The sequence below is a fragment of the Oncorhynchus kisutch genome, linkage group LG12 (genome assembly GCF_002021735.2).
Source record: "Oncorhynchus kisutch isolate 150728-3 linkage group LG12, Okis_V2, whole genome shotgun sequence".
In the NCBI taxonomy this organism is placed as follows: Eukaryota; Metazoa; Chordata; class Actinopteri; order Salmoniformes; family Salmonidae; genus Oncorhynchus; species Oncorhynchus kisutch.
In genome coordinates, this window is record NC_034185.2 from 47,054,456 (window position 1) to 47,072,090 (window position 17,635).

The 17,635-nt window shown below is 43.5% G+C and overlaps 1 protein-coding gene across 4 annotated transcripts in view; it reads left to right on the top strand.

Annotated features, from left to right (window-relative positions):
• Positions 1 to 17,635, top strand: part of LOC109901071 (RING finger protein 24) — a 70,451-nt gene that overhangs the window by 35,702 nt on the left and 17,114 nt on the right. For all 4 annotated transcript variants that reach the window (XM_020497085.2, XM_020497084.2, XM_020497087.2 and 1 more), the window contains exons 2-3: positions 6,183 to 6,332; positions 16,987 to 17,029. In XM_020497085.2, the coding sequence (XP_020352674.1) occupies positions 6,190 to 6,332; positions 16,987 to 17,029 (186 nt within the window). In that variant the 5' untranslated portion in view covers positions 6,183 to 6,189. The remainder of the gene's footprint in view (positions 1 to 6,182; positions 6,333 to 16,986; positions 17,030 to 17,635) is intronic.

Here is a 17,635-nt window from a genome sequence, read left to right on the forward strand (position 1 = left end):
ACTGTGCCTGTGCCATCCCAGGATATACATTATTACTGGTAGTGCACACAAGGGGTGCTGTTTTTTTTTTCAAATGTAAAAAACAAAAGCCCCCCCAAAAAAAATTATTTACCAGAATGCTAACATGTACTAAGGAATCCCCATAGGGGATGCTAGGTAAACTTTAACGAGCGCATGCAAACATTTTCTACTAAGACATCTCATAAAGTAATGCAAGTATCTCTAAACACAGTTTGCAGCACACACAAAACAAATATTAGACCGCAGGGATCTTCATCTAGGAAGTTTGATCTTGCAAGCTAACGTTGGCCATTTTAGCAAAACCCAGCTGGAATGAGTTAATTTGGCACATCTTAGATAGTTCACTTAATAGTTATAAAATATATCCGTTTTGAATTTCTTCATACAAGTGTAACTTGTTCAACTCACTTAAGTTGCGCCGCAGGAGTGACTCACCTCAAGAAGCTCCCGTTTTTGCTATTGTGCATCTTTGTAAACAAACACACTTGATTGGCTTAAACAGCTGTTTTGGGAAACTAGTACCGGTAAGCTTCATAATGAAAAATGATCTAACAGGGGAACTGATGAACATGATCTGCTTTGTCTATTTCCTAGTGCACAGGTTGACTGCAGGTATTTTATTTAAAATGGCCAAATATTCAGATTTATGTATATCTTTTTAAATGTATTGGAAAATCCATAGAGGATTTTTCTAAATTCCCGGGATACGGTAAATATGGTATACCACCCAACCCTTGAAAATAAAAGAGAGCCGCACACTCTTAACAGTATAGCAACATTTCGACAGCCAAGCTGTCTTCATCAGGGTATAATCACAAACACTGCGGGATGACTCGTTTATGTAGTGTCAAAAGTGTCTGTAATCATGGCCAAGAGTGGCCTAATCATTGGTTAATTATCAACTATTAAAATGGCATACAAAGAACAGCATACAAACAACAAATGGATAGCATACGATCATAAATTCATTTTCGACTACACAAGCTTAAAAAAAATTGCAATGGTAAAGTCCCAATAATCACAAGAATGGCTTCAGATCAACGTCTACGTTGAGACCGAAGGGAACAAGGGTCTTTAAGTTAAAGATCCAGGCAGCCTCTCGTTTTAACAAGAAATGATCAAGGTCACCCCCTCTCCTAGGGAGGGTGACATGTTCAATGCCCATATAAAGCAGAGACGAAATCGAGTGGCCTGCCTCCAAGAAGGTGGCCGCAACTGGGTAAGTAACGTTATTACACCTAATGGTGCTACGATGCTCTGAGATGCGTACTTTTAATTGGCGCTTTGTTTTACCCACATAATTTTTACCACAAGGACAAGTTCTAAGATAAATAACTGCCTTAGTGGAGCACGTAATAACACCTTTGATTGGGATCGATTTCCCTGTTTGTGGGTGTTTTGAAGGATCTACATTTATAAGTGCCATTGCATTGAGCACAGCCATTGTAGTTTCCATCCAGTAGGGGTGCAAATAGACGTTGTTCAGGAATATCTTGGGGTGGTAAATCAGAGTGTACCAATTGGTCTCTGAGATTTCTGCCCCGCGAGAATACGACCAAGGGAAGGTCCGAAAACACATTACCGAGACCATCATCGGATTTTAGAATGTGCCAATGTTTGTGAACGATTCCCTTAATTTGTTCAGAACGCTTTGAATAGCGGGTAGTTAGAACACAAGAATGCGTCTTTTTGCGAGACTGACCTTGAAAAAGGTCATGTTTTGTTTTGAATTTTCTCAATGGCAATATTAATCTGATCATTTTTGTAGCCTCTGATCTTTTTGTCTCAGCCATATTTCTGTCGAAATCTGATTGTTTTTTGCAAATTCTTTTGATTCGACAGAATTGGCTGTAGGGCAAACTATTTTTCAAGGGAAGTGGGTGACAACTATCAGCTCTCAACAAACTGTTACGATCAGTAGGCTTCCTGTAAAGATCAGTGTATAGAACATTATCTTCACACAAGATCAGAAGATCAAGAAAGCTGATTTGACGTATCAGATTGCATAGTAAATCTCAAATGATCAGAACAGGAGTTAAGAAAAGCATGGAATGCCTGGAACAGTTTTGCATCACCCCTCCATAGAACAAAAATATCATCAATATATATACCACCTAATCCTAGCATGTTTTGTTTCTCTTTTCCTCTTTTCATTCTTAGGCATGTCCCTCTGTGGAGAATGGGAATTTTCAGTTGTGGACCACACAAACACATACTCACTCAGGAATTGTATTTTCTTCAATAGTAGTAGTTGTGTGTGTGGACACATTATACTATACTTGTTAGTACCAAAAGTCCTCACAAGAATAGTAAACCAACTAACATTGTGAGGACATTTTGCCGGGCCTCACTACTTTAGGGTTAGTGGTTACGTTTAGGGTTAGGGAAAATAGGATTTTGAATGGGCATAAATTGTTGGTCCCCAAAAGGTGTGTGTGTGTGTAAAAATATGTCTATGGTGTATATAAGTACCTAAACTGAGAATGGCCATCTACCACCACACTATCAGATTAGAGAAGCAATGTATGTTAAAAAAACTCTGAAATGACCATCACCCACTAATTAACTTGTTGTTTTTGCACTGTTTGCGCTAGTAATTTATTTATCTTAAACAATTAGCTATGACAACCAAATAATATATAGCACAACTTTGGAATTCACCCCAACTTTTTGGGTGACCTGGCTAAATTGAATACTCCACCAAAAGTATGTGCTTTGTGCACAGGGAAATTGTCATGCTGAAACAGGAAATGGCCTTTTCCCAAGCTATTGCCACAATGTTGGAAGCGCGGAAATGTCTAAAATGTAATTGTATGCAGTAAGCATTAAGACTTCCCTTCACTAGAACTAAGGGGCCCAAACCATGAAAAACAGCCCCAGACCATTATTCCTCCTCCACCAAACTTTACAGTTGGCCGTATGTATTCCGGCAGATAGTGTTCTCCTGGCATCCGCCAAACCCAGATTTGTCTCTCGGACTCAGGGATGCAAACTAGGGGGGTGGGGGGGGGCTTTTGAAGTGTGTTTGGAACAATACTGGCTGTATCCAAGGCTCAGCAAATCGTAACAGCAGAATGCAGCACGCGACTGAAGAGAGAAGAGACGACCAATTTGCTAGTTACAACATCTGCTCTGGAAAGACAGCAGAGAGTAGAAAGGCAGTTTGCCATTTACAGCAGTGCGTCCCCTGAACAATAACGAAGAGCTCGGTCTCCTGACCACGGAGACGGGGGTGAGAAGGCGATGAAGCTTACTTCATGAGCTGTAACCGAAAAACAACTGGCATTTGGAAAGTTTGAGGTGAGGGATAAAGTGCGGTGGAACAAGTATTGTTAGCATTTTAAGAAACGTTATCTTGCTATCTGGATCAAATTATCCGTTAGCTAAGTTAGCCAGAGAAACCTATAGAGGTGAAAGAAACACCACACACTTTCCCTCTTTCTCACTTGTTCAATACAGTGGATAAAAAAGGGGTATGCCAAGTGTTCTCTCTGCCTGAAAGAGATAAATTATGCCAACAAAGGGTCTCATGCTCTGCTGGTGGCACATTGTAGAACAGATGTCCACAGGCAGAAAGTGTGCAATGTAATAACCTGCCGAGTAGCCCAAAGATATTGCTTTTGTTGTGTTGAGCTCGACAGTAACACTTTTGTGTGAGTGGGGGGGTGGATTATTAATTTTTTTACTCAGTGAACATTATTTTTGGACACGTAGCCTTGTACACTTGATCGATGTCTATAGTATCCACTGTAATAGAGCAAAAATAGAATGTCTGTTTGTTTCATTCTATTTCTACTCTGTTTTTTCCCAAGTGCAATATTTAGATGTGTGTGTGTGGTCACAAGCGTTCTATTATAAAGGCTGCCTTGGCTAACTGCAATATTAGTGTATTGTTTGGGTCTTGGGTCAATTGCAGTAAAGTCTAGGCATCAAATAACATTTTTTAGCTGTGAGTTAGGTTCACATTAAGCACTTTTTATTTTACACACACACAATTCTTTGTTGTTTAATTAGTTAAAACCTGCATTTCCCCATAGAAGGGATTTTTTTGCATGTTTCAGTGCAACAAAATAAAGTGACACCTTTTTTGGGCCCTCGCCAGTTTGCATCCCCGCAGACTGCCAGATGGTGAAGCGTGATTCATCATTCCAGAGAACGCTTTTCCACTGCTCCCAATGGCGGCGAGCTTTACACCACTCCCGCCGACGCTTGGCACTGTGCATGGTGATCTTAGACTTGTGTGTGGCTGCCCTGCTATGGAGACCCATTTCATGAAACCCCGACGAACAGTTCTTGTTCTGACATTGCTTCCAGAGGCAGTTTGGAACTCGGTAGTGCGTGTTATAACCAAGGACAGACGACTTCAGCACTCGCCGGTCCTTTTCTGTGAGCTTGTGTGGCCTTCCAACTTCGCAGCTGTGTCGTTGTTGCTCCACTTCACAATAACAGCACGTACAGTTGACCAGGTCAGAAATTTGACGAACTGACTTGTTGGAAAGGTGACGGTGTCCTGTTGAAAGTCACTGAGCTCTTCAGTAAGGCCATTCTACTGCCAATGTGCTCGATTTTATACACCTGTCGGCAATGGGTGTGGCTGAAATAAGGTGTCCACTAATTTGAAAGGGTGTCCACATACTTTTGTCTATAGATAGATCTATAACTCATGCTTCTAAGAAGCAGTATGTGCGCTATTTTTGATGCTTTCCGTGTTTATGTTCTTCTGCCTCTTACTTTCGAATTTGTACACTAGCTTCAAACCACTGAAAATACAATATTTTTGGTTACTGAAAATATATTTTACAGCGATTTTAGATGGTACAATGATTCTCTACACCCCTCAAACTCTTATGGACCAAGTGGCGCAGCGGTCTATGGCACTGGCGTCACTCTGTCCCTAAGAGTTTAAGGGGTGTAGAAAATCATTGTACCATCCAAATCGCTGTGAAATCTCTTTTGTCTGGCGCAGCGGTCTAAGGCAATGCATCGTTGTGCTAGAGGCGTCGCCACAGATCCAGGTTCGATCCCAGGCTGTATCACAGCCGGCCATGATTGGTAGCCCCATAGGGCGGCGCACAATTGGCTCAGCGTCGTCCGGGTTAGGGGAGGGTTTGGCCGGGGTAGGCAGTCATTGTAAATAAGAATTTGTTCTTAACTGACTTGCCTAGTTTAAATCAGGCCCTGATTTAGAGGGGAACAATGAAAAATTGCAGTGGATCTAGCTTCGAGGTCCAGAATTGAATGTATTTATTATTTAAACTTTATTTGACCTGGGACACTAGGTGGGTGCAATTATTTATCAGGTAGAACAGAAAACCAGCAGGCTCCGGACCTCGTAGGATTAGAGACAAATACCCCTGCTCTACACTTTTGTATTGTTACATCAACTGAAATTAGGTGAACTAATCGAATTTTAGCAAACAGGAAATGGTGTTGCACCTTTTAAGATCGAGTGGTTTTGACCATTTTGGAGATTTTTACAGCGTGAGCTTCTCTTCTCATCCCACTTCAACATGCAGTGTGCTATTATGGTGGTGATCTTGAACAATAAAATCTAATGTAAGCCCCGATCAGCAGGTATAGCCAGATGAGAGTTGTCTCCGGTAGGTAAAACACCATTTTCAACAGCGCATTTGTCAACAACAACCTAGGAAATTACATTGTCACTGTACTAATAAAGACTAATATTGCTCAATCCATTTTACAAGCATTCGAATGCTGAAGGTGCCGCAGTGATGTGCAAGATCTGGAATAGGCCTACCTCAGATTGTACGCAACTAACAAATGTATATGATCATGGTGGCCTGTTCTCGTCAATTCACCCTACCTATTGTCATCATGTGGCAGGCTGGAAGCCTTATTTTATTTATTTTTTACCTTTTATTTAACTAGGCAAGTCAGTTAAGAACAAATTCTTATTTTCAATGACGGCCTAGGAACAGTGGTTTAACTGCCTGTTCAGGGGCAGAACGACAGATTTGTACCTTGTCAGCTCGGGGATTTGAACTTGCAACCTTTCGGCTGCTAGTCCAACGCTCTAAGATTTCTGCTGGCTATGAGAAATTGTCCAGTACTCTCAGCCCAATAGTCACATACAGTCCTGTGGTCAATCTATCACTTTATCACATCCCCTAATCCATCTCTCTCTCTCTCTCTCGTTGCAGGATATCCATGAGCTCCGATTTCCAGCACTACAGTTTCAGGATGCCTAATATCGGGTTTCAGAACCTTCCTCTCAACATCTACATTGTGGTGTTTGGGACCGCCATCTTTGTCTTCATTCTCAGCCTTCTCTTCTGTTGCTACTTGATAAGGTATGATCCACACTGCTACCTCCTAGTTGACATAGGCTAGTTTCTATAGTCTCCTTTGAAAATCTTGATTTGTTTTTAGGTTTCCTTGCACCGGTGCCAGACAGTGTAGATTCTGGGTTATGACATTTGTTTGTGACCCCATATTTGACATCAACAGAGCCTCACTCCAATGGCCATTTTTTTAAATGCTAGCACACTAAGTGTAATAAACCACAGATTCTTAAAAGCTGATTGATGTAGGCTGAATCTATTTCCTTGAGAATTACTTGCCATATCCAATTTTGAGTTACCAGTGTTTTTAATCTCAACCCCAGTGGTTGTTTTTCCCATATGAGATGCAGCATTTTCACTGTAACCTCATTGGTTATTGATATACCCACCCCAATAGGTTAGATGTTAAATACACCCAGACTGCGAGCGAATTCACAGTCATACACATTTCTAAAAAGGCCTTGCTCGGGTGTCATTACTCTGCCAGTACATTGGCTCCGGTCTTATGTTGGATGCCATTCGAGCGTCGTACTCAAGCCCCCCCCCCCCCCATTTCACCTCCCAGGATGGTATGTCCCACCATGTGATGATCTGCTCTGTTTACAACAACACTGTGCGTCCCAAATGGCACCCTATTCCCTACATAGTGCAATACTCTTCTCCAGACTGCCTATGAACACGGCTTTCTCCCAAACACAAGTAGCCTAGCCGTGCTGTTTTACAAGACCTCGGTGTACTAGAGGGACTATTTGTGTCTTTCAGTCCAAGCAGTGCATGTTTCTCTCTCTGGTGTAGTTTGTAGAACTAGGGGGGACAACATATTTCCCCTATGAAAGAGGGTGATGTTTTTAATACAGCTTTAAGCCAATATAATGTGAGAACAGAGGGATATTCTTTATCCCCTTACACTTGTGTCTATAAGGTAGTAGTTTTGGAATTGTTAGCTAGATTACTTGTTGGTTATTACTGCATTGTCGGAACTAGAAGCACAAGCATTTCGCTACACTCGCACTAACATCTGCTAACCATGTGTATGTGACAAATACAATTTGATTTGATAAACAGCATAAGAGAGGAGAGGAACACAGACAGATGGTACACCTTGGCAGAGAAGGACACTTCTTTCATCCCTCTCTCCACCATGTCAGTGACTGCGTGTCCCAAATGGCACCCTATTCCCTATATAGTTCACTACTTTTGACCAAAGCCCTATCGGCACTGGTCAAAAATAACACACCATACAGTGGGGCAAAAAAGTATTGTCAGCCACCAATTGTGCAAGTTCTCCTACTTAAAAAGATGAGGCATGTAATTTTCATCATAGGTACACTTCAACTATGACAGACAAAATGATTTAAAAAAAATAGTGAATTTATTTGCAAATTATGGTGGAAAATAAGTATTTGGTCACCTACAAACAAGCAAGATTTCTGTCTCTCACAGACCTGTAACTTCTTCTTTAAGAGGCTCCTCTATCCTCCACTCGTTACCTGTATTAATGGCACCTGTTTGTACTTGTTATCAGTATAAAAGACACCTGTCCACAACCTCAAACAGTCACACTCCAAACTCCACTATGGCCAAAACCAAAGAGCTGTCAAAGGACACCAGAAACAAAATTGTAGACCTGCACCAGGCTGGGAAGACTGAATCTGCAATAGGTAAGCAGCTTGGTTTGAATAAATCAACTGTGGGAGCAATTATTAGGAAATGGAAGACATACAAGACCACTGATAATCTCCCTCGATCTGGGGCTCCACGCAAGATCTCACCCCGTGGGGTCAAAATGATCACAAGAACGGTGAGCAAAAATCCCAGAACCACACGGGGGGACCTAGTGAATGACCTGCAGAGAGCTGGGACCAAAGTAACAAAGCCTACCATCAGTAATACACTACACCTGCCTCATTGCCTGTATCCGCTACGGAGCCGCAGTCAAACGACCACCCCTCATCACTGTCAAACGCTCCCTAAAACACTTCTGTGAGCAGGCCTTTCTAATCGACCTGGCCCGGGTATCCTGGAAGGACATTGACCTCATCCCGTCAGTTGAGGATGCCTGGTCATTCTTTAAAAGTAACTTCCTCACCATTTTAGATAAGCATGCTCCGTTCAAAAAATGCAGAACTAAGAACAGATACAGCCCTTGGTTCACCCCAGACCTGACTGCCCTCGACCAGCACAAAAACATCCTGTGGCGGACTGCAATAGCATCGAATAGTCCCCATGATATGCAACTGTTCGGGGAAGTCCGGAACCAATACACGCAGTCAGTCAGGAAAGCTAAGGCCAGCTTCTTCAGGCAGAAGTTTGCATCCTGTAGCTCCAACTCCAAAAAGTTCTGGGACACTGTGAAGTCCATGGAGAACAAGAGCACCTCCTCCCAGCTGCCCACTGCACTGAGGCTAGGTAACACGGTCACCACTGATAAATCCATGATTATCGAAAACTTCAATAAGCATTTCTCAACGGCTGGCCATGCCTTCCGCCTGGCTACTTCAACCTCGGCCAACAGCTCCGCCCCCCCCCCCGCAGCTCCTCGCCCAAGCCTCTCCAGGTTCTCCTTTACCCAAATCCAGATAGCAGATGTTCTGAAAGAGCTGCAAAACCTGGACCCGTACAAATCAGCTGGGCTTGACAATCTGGACCCTCTATTTCTGAAACTATCTGCCACCATTGTCGCAACCCCTATTACCAGCCTGTTCAACCTCTCTTTCATCTCGTCTGAGATCCCCAAGGATTGGAAAGCTGCCGCAGTCATCCCCCTCTTCAAAGGGGGAGACACCCTGGACCCAAACTGTTACAGACCTATATCCATCCTGCCCTGCCTATCTAAGGTCTTCGAAAGCCAAGTCAACAAACAGGTCACTGACCATCTCGAATCCCACCGTACCTTCTCCGCTGTGCAATCTGGTTTCCGAGCCGGTCATGGGTGCACCTCAGCCACACTCAAGGTACTAAACGACATCATAACCGCCATCGATAAAAGACAGTACTGTGCAGCCGTCTTCATCGACCTTGCCAAGGCTTTCGACTCTGTCAATCACCATATTCTTATCGGCAGACTCAGTAGCCTCGGTTTTTCGGATGACTGCCTTGCCTGGTTCACCAATTACTTTGCAGACAGAGTTCAGTGTGTCAAATCGGAGGGCATGCTGTCCGGTCCTCTGGCAGTCTCTATGGGGGTGCCACAGGGTTCAATTCTCGGGCCGACTCTTTTCTCTGTGTATATCAATGATGTTGCTCTTGCTGCGGGCGATTCCCTGATCCACCTCTACGCAGACGACACCATTCTATATACTTTCGGCCCGTCTTTGGACACTGTGCTATCTAACCTCCAAACAAGCTTCAATGCCATACAACACTCCTTCCGTGGCCTCCAACTGCTCTTAAACGCTAGTAAAACCAAATGCATGCTTTTCAACCGGTCGCTGCCTGCACCTGCATGCCCGACTAGCATCACCACCCTGGATGGTTCCGACCTAGAATATGTGGACGTCTATAAGTACCTAGGTGTCTGGCTAGACTGCAAACTCTCCTTCCAGACTCATATCAAACATCTCCAATCGAAAATCAAATCAAGAGTCTGCTTTCTATTCCGCAACAAAGCCTCCTTCACTCAAGCCGCCAAGCTTACCCTAGTAAAACTGACTATCCTACCGATCCTCGACTTCGGCGATGTCATCTACAAAATGGCTTCCAACACTCTACTCAGCAAACTGGATGCAGTCTATCACAGTGCCATCCGTTTTGTCACTAAAGCACCTTATACCACCCACCACTGCGACTTGTATGCTCTAGTCGGCTGGCCCTCGCTACATATTCGTCGCCAGACCCACTGGCTCCAGGTCATCTACAAGTCTATGCTAGGTAAAGCTCCGCCTTATCTCAGCTCACTGGTCACGATGGCAACACCCATCCGTAGCACGCGCTCCAGCAGGTGTATCTCACTGATCATCCCTAAAGCCAACACCTCATTCGGCCGCCTTTCGTTCCAGTACTCTGCTGCCTGTGACTGGAACGAATTGCAAAAATCTCTGAAGTTGGAGACTTTTATCTCCCTCACCAACTTCAAACATCAGCTATCTGAGCAGCTAACCGATCGCTGCAGCTGTACATAGTCTATTGGTAAATAGCCCACCCTTTTCACCTACCTCATCCCCATACTGTTTTTATTTATTTACTTTTCTGCTCTTCTGCACACCAATATCTCTACCTGTACATGACCATCTGATCTTTTATCACTCCAGTGTTAATCTGCAAAATTGTAATTATTTGCCTACCTCCTCATGCCTTTTGCACACATTGTATATAGACCCCCCCTTTGTTTTCTACTGTGTTATTGACTTGTTAATTGTTTACTCCATGTGTAACTCTTTGTTGTATGCTCACACTGCTATGCTTTATCTTGGCCAGGTCGCAGTTGCAAATGAGAACTTGTTCTCAACTAGCCTACCTGGTTAAATAAAGGTGAAATAAAAAATAAAATAAACACCGCCAGGGACTCAAATCCTGCTTAAGCCAGTACATGTCCAGGTCCATCTGAAGTTTTGCAAGAGAGCATTTGGATGATCCAGAAGAAGATTGGGACAATGTCATATGGTCAGATGAAACCAAAATATAACTTTTTGGTAAAAACTCAACTCGTCGTGTTTGGAGGACAAAGAATGCTGAGTTGCATCCAAAGAACACCATACCTACTGTGAAGCATGGGGGTGGAAACATCATGCTTTGGGGCTGTTTTTCTGCAAAGGGACCAGGACGACTGATCCGTGTAAAGGAAAGAATGAATGGGGCCATGTATCGTGAGATTTTGAGTGAAAACCTCCTTCCATCAGCAAGGGCATTGAAGATGAAACGTGGCTGGGTCTTTCAGCATGACAATGATCCGTGTTGCCCAGCAACAGCCCCAAAACATCACTGCTCTAGAGGGGATCTGCATGGAGGAATGGGCCAAAATACCAGCAACGGTGTGTGCAAACCTTGTGAAGACTTACAGAAAACGTTTGACCTCTGTCATTGCCAACAAAGGGTATATAACAAAGTATTGAGATGAACTTTTGTTATTGACCAAATACTTATATTCCACCATAATTTGCAAATAAATTCATTAAAAATCCTACAATGTGATTTTCAGGATTTTTTTTCTTCTCATTTTGTCTGTCATAGTTGAAGTGTACCTAGGCCTGTAATTTTCATCATTTCTCATCTTTTTAAGTGGGAGAACTTGCACAATTGGTGGCTGACTAAATACTTTTTTGCCCCACTGTATAGGGGATTGGGAGTCATTTGGGACACAGAACAGGCTGTTCATCATTCACACTAGTTGACTTTGAATACCTGAGCTGCTTTGCGCACAGGCAGAAACAGGGTTAGCCAACATTTAGGCTGCTTTAACACTAGCAAAGGTGCTCATAATATAGGAGTTGCTAAACTGTGTTGCCAGCCTGCGATCATCAGATGTGATGATGAGACTAGAATTTGTGCATTTTCAGGCTCCCAGCATGCAACACTCAGCGGGGGTACCAGGCAATCTGGTAGTCCATCAGCTGCATATAAAAAAAATACTTGTGTCCACAGCAAATAAGGCTGGATTTGTCTGAAGTGTAAGCTCTGTTACCTAATGTGTTCAGACTACAGGGTATGGAACTCAAACTATGACCTGGCCTAACCTTTGCGGCTCCAAACAAAGCTACCAAGGCTTTACAACCAACCAACAAGATGTAATGCACTAATTAACTGCAGCAGTGTTTTTTAAAGTAGTTGAGAGCCCAGATGGACAGAAAAGCGCCAGGTCTGTCTTACGCTTAATGAAATGGCTTAAGTAACTGAAGCGAGTCCAATTATTAGCCAAAAGTAAATGCATGTTATCCAAGACAGGTCAATCACATTTGCTGTCATTAAGGCCAAAAAAAAAAGTCCTTTCTTGGTGGTCTCGATTTAATGAAACATTGGCATATTGGGTCTAAATTCAATCTGGGTTGTTTTAATTTCCTTTTGTTGTGTTTTTATCATGTTCTTCTCAAATTAAACGTTTTTCATAAAGGCTTATAAAAAAAGATTCAACAGCACAGTTTGGAGAAAGTATCGCTGACTTGATCTGACTTGAACTGGAATAAAAATCCCACCAGAAAAATAATATCCAGACTTGTTCTCCCCTGCTGAAACAGTTTATAGAAACATCTATTAAAAACTGCTTAGCTGCATAATCACTACCACTACAACTCCCAACCTTAGAGGCTTGTGTCGTGCCTCTCATGTTAAGTCCTTAGGCATCCTCTCTTCTCTTAGCTGGAAATGGGCGTCTTGAGTAGATGTTGGTACAAATCCAGCACAGTTTATGCATGCTTCCAATTGGCATCCTATTTGCTATATAATGCACAACTTTTTACCAGGGTCGATAGGGCTCTTAGCACTGAGTGGTTAACCAGCGCTCAACATCGCTGAACCGTGGACAACAAAATAATTATTATCTCCTTAAAGAATGGCCCCTTCAATACGTTTGAAGTCCCAGACCTGGCTGTATTATATTGCTTGCGGAGATCTTATTGGCCCGCCACTCTAGCCTCTCTGGTCCAATCACGGTAGTCCTGAGCACTGTTGCCATGGTGGACAACCATGGAACGTTCCAATGACGTTGGAACTCTGTAGCATTTCTCTTCTAAAGTAGTGAGAAGCCGCATCTCTCAACCCCAAAATCACCCTGCCCTTTACCTAACCCGGCGGGGGTGATGGTAAGTGTGTTTCTGCTTTTGTTTCGTTGTTTTGCCCCTCCCTCCTCAAGACAAACTATGAAATTGATGCAGTGTCACGATACAATTCTGTGAGGGAAAAGGTGGTCGGATTACCAAGTAATTTATAGAAAAACGTTGTCCCAAATGGCACCCTATTCCCTATAGTGCACTACATTTGAGCAAGCAGAGCCCTATAGGCCCTAGTCAAAAGTAATGCACTGTATAGGGTGCCATTTGGGACCGTTTTTACTCTGAAAGGCTTCTGAAGATGCAGTCTCCCTTTCTAGCACGTGACCCCCATGGTTCCCTAAACCACAAAACCACAAGGCCTCACTGGATAGGCCACACTTCCCATGTATATTAACAGCGAATCATTTTGATTTTCCTTGACCCAGTTTCATTGCCTTTAGAGACCAATGGATGAAACACTGAACTTTAGCCCCATTCACATCACACCGAGGCTCCAGTGTGGCGTTTCCCCTAGATACAGATCTAGGATCAGCTTCCCCCAATCCTAACCTTAACCATTAGTGGGGAAAATGCAAAACTACCCATAGATGCTCTTCTTGGGTCAACTTGACCCTACTCCTCACAGCCAGTCCACAGATGATCCTCTAAAAGCTGGACAAATACAGGAAAGGAGAGGGGAACGAGGCCAGTCGGGCTCTGGAGAGGACGTGTGAATGCTCGCTTTTCCGGTGTGACCCAAGCAAACACGGCCCGGACAGCTTGACATGAGGCTGAACGTCACAGGTAGACTCGACTCCCTCCTCTCGGTCTGTCCCGAAGTCCACACACATACGTGAAATAAGCCTGTGGCTGGCGAACACACCATACGTACACACACATTGAGGAGTGTTTATGTTGCCCAGTTCTGTTTTAGGAGTCAGTTACATTCTTTTGGTGTAGGAGTCCATGGAAAGATCACATCCCTAAGCACCACGTGGCCCTTCTGTGGTCTCCTGTACTAAATGTTACTGAAGCTTTAATCTATCCCCCTCACTACCATGCTAACAGGGCCACTCATCAAATCAGCCCCTGACCCCTCACCTTTGACCCCTGACCTCTGCCCCTTGCCCAATGGGAGTCTCTGCACCTTTACCCACTGCTATTTTTCAGAAGGTGTCAGTCTCTCGCCTAGAACTGTGCCGCTGTGTGTTACAGATCCCTCAGCCTCTCGCTCTGCTCCGAGAGGTTAAGGTTACTAGTAAACGGAGGTAAATCTTTAACACGTATGTCTCTCAATCGCTTTCTCTTTTTCTCCCTGTTCTTTTTTTATACACTGAGTGCACAAAATATTAGGAACACATTTCTAATATTGAGTTGCACCCCCTTTTTGCCCTCAGAACAGCCTCAATTCGTTGGGGCATGGACTACAAGGTGTCAAGCATTCCTACAGGGATGCTGGCCCTTGTTAACTCCAACGCTTCCTTAAGTTGTGTCAAGTTGGCTGGGAGTCCTTTGGGCGGTGGACCATTCTTGATAGACACGGGAAACTGTTGAGCGTGGAAAAACCCAGCAGCAGTTCTTGACACACTCATACCCTGTTCAAATGCACTTAAATCTTTTGTCTTGCCCATTCACCTTCGAATGACACACACACACACACACACACACACAATCCATGTCTCAATTGTCTCAAGGCTTAAAAGTCCTTCTTTAACCTGTCTCCTCCCCTTCATCTACACTGATTGAAGTGGATTTAACAGGTGACATATGTAAGGGATCCTAGCTTTCACCTGGATTCAGTCTGTCATGGAAAGAGCCGGTGTTCCTAATGTTTTGTGAACTCTGTGTATATCTATCCCTCCTACTGTCTTTCCATTCTGTTTTTTATTCAACATGTTTTATTTTTGTTGCCTTTTTTGATTTGTGCTGAAGTGAATTGTTGGTGTATGACAATCCAAACCGACTACTGGCGTTATTTATCTATGATCTTCCTTTTAACTTCAGGTGATGGGGGAAAATTTCTAAACGGAGATATTATTTGTTTATAAATGTCTGTTAATATCCAAGCTAGCGTAATGTTAATGCACTACGTGTATTAACTGTTCATAGTAAAAATGTTCACAGGGTGGTATATACTCACCGTTTTCATAGTATTTTGGGATCATTTTCCATTCACAACACTTTTAAAAGGGGTTATTGATCTTAAGAATATGGACTTCCCTATGCTTGGCTGCCTCTCTCTTGAATTGACCTTAGTACTCCTCTCCCATTTGTTAACATTGTCATGTTAAAGGGCCTTAGCTCCCCCACCAAAGATGAAGGTTAATGTGCCCAGTCGTTTCCTTTCCTTGTATTCTATCCCCTTCATCACTGACCGAAGGACTTTAAAGGTGAAAGTGAAATATCAGAGCCCTATCCAGTCCTATCACCCATCATTGCTTGTGAAGGTCAAGGGAAGAAAATCAAGAAAGGAAGTTAAGTTTTATTGGGGATGTACTGTAGTAAAGCAAAGCTCCCATTTCTCCCACACACGTGATTCATCTGTCTCTCCTTCTAGCCTAGTCAGCAGTAACGAAGGCCACTACGGTAAAGTCAAGACAGGAGCTCTGGTTAGATAGGCACTCTCACGTGAAAAGCATCCCTGCTGCATTCACACGAATGATGGTGATAAAACCACGTGTCCTGCTGGCAGAAACCGTACGTGAGGGGTGCTGAAGAGTTGCTAATGTAACAGGGATGATTGGTTTAAAAGGGATGTATCCTAGGCTATAACCACCTCAAGCTGTCAGTTGTGGTACCTTTTTTTTGAATGCTTGAGAGAGAAAGCATTAGTCTCTCGACCTGGCGGACATTTTGTCTAAGCAGTCCAGTTCGGACCAGACCATTTGCCATTCAGTACGGGGGGGGGGGGGGGGGGGGGGGGGGGCACATTAAATTGAGTTGTGTCAAGGTGTGGAATTCCCACCTAGTTGTGGCAGTGGAGCTGTGCCACAGCACGACTGCTGACCAGTGCTCCGTCAAAGTCGTCATAAGGTCGTCCGGGTGATGTTTGAGTGAGATTGAGTTTGGTACTGATAGGTGGGAAGTAGGTTATGTTTTGGTTTGGTCTGGGTTAGTGGGGGAGGTGTATAACAGTGTCATTAGAGCCAGAAGAAGCCAAGCCATTGGGGTTAAATGTCACCGTTCACAACTGTGAGATGGGTGTCATATCACACTGTTCGTCCCAAATGACACCCTATTCCCTATATAGTGCACTACTTTAGACAAGAGCACATAGGGATTTGGGATACCCCCATTGTGAAATCAAATGGGTCTGTGGGCAGAACGGGTGACCTACCCAACCTCGGGCCATTCCATTTCATAGACTGTAAAAGATAGCTGATCCAATCCTTTTCAAAAGCCATTTTTAAAATGCCAAGTGGAACCACTTATGATGACAGACAGTATTTCCTGTGTGTGTATATAAAGAGTTCATAGGGAAAGGCCTGGATTCAATTCAGTGGTTATTACAATGACCGTAGCTTTTATCTTCCATCAACTCATCTGGATTGATTTATGACTTCAAAACTAAAGATTTTTTTTAAAATGTGAAGGTTAAGATTGAATCCAGGCTACCGTAGTCAAGATATTGTACAGGGGTGAGTTTCCTGAAAGTTTCGTAGCACTAAAATCATTTTTAATCCAATGTATACCAGGCTAGTTCAAAACTGCAGCACTGCCATCAATGTCTGTTTCTACAGCGTCTAAACAGTTGAATTTGACTTGCTTTTATTTCCGTGCTGGAGATTTGAACGGACATTGTTAAATCAGCCATGTTTTTCTGCCCTGAATTCTCTCTATCTATACAGTTGCTCACTTCCTGTTTCAGGGTCTATTGACTTGCCACTGTATCTGAATGTACTGTGAGTGCAACTGGCGAGTTGTAGCGGCTCCTTTTACTAATTGGAGAGATGCTGTGTTTCTCTGCGTTGTCCCTGCAGGTTAAGGCACCAGGCGCACAAGGAGCTGTATGCATACAAACAAGTAAGAGGCCCGTCGTCGACGCACGCGTGCACACACACACACACACACACACAGAAATACATGGTTTATTTTTTCTCACAGTATGTCACTGTAGCCTACAAATCCTCTGTTGCTGAACACACACATTGTATAGTACACACCCTTTAATATACATACTGTAGAAGGCATCGGCATAAAAACAGAAGGATTGTGGTTTATTTTGGGTTAGTTTCAATAGAAGTGGGGGACTCGCCCTTAATCAAATGTACGGCCAGTTTTAGCCAGCCAGCCCGCTGAAGAAGTAACTTCCGGTCGTAGCTGTACTACTTCCTGTCAGAAGACATTTCCAGATGCTGTGCGTGAAATAGCAGCAGGAAGCATTGATTTTGTTGATACGCCTGTTAAGTGAGTGGTGAGGGCTTGGTGCTGAGCCACACAGGACCATAACTGCCTGTAACTGAACTGAACTCTACTGTCCATTCACACATCACCATTCTTCTAATACAAAAATAAATGAGTATTGGATTCACTTCTGGATGTTTCCTTTGAGAGAAAGTGTGTTTTATATTGTCTGTTCTAATTGTATGCTTTTTTCTCTCTCTCTCCCCCCCCCCCCCCCCCCCCCCC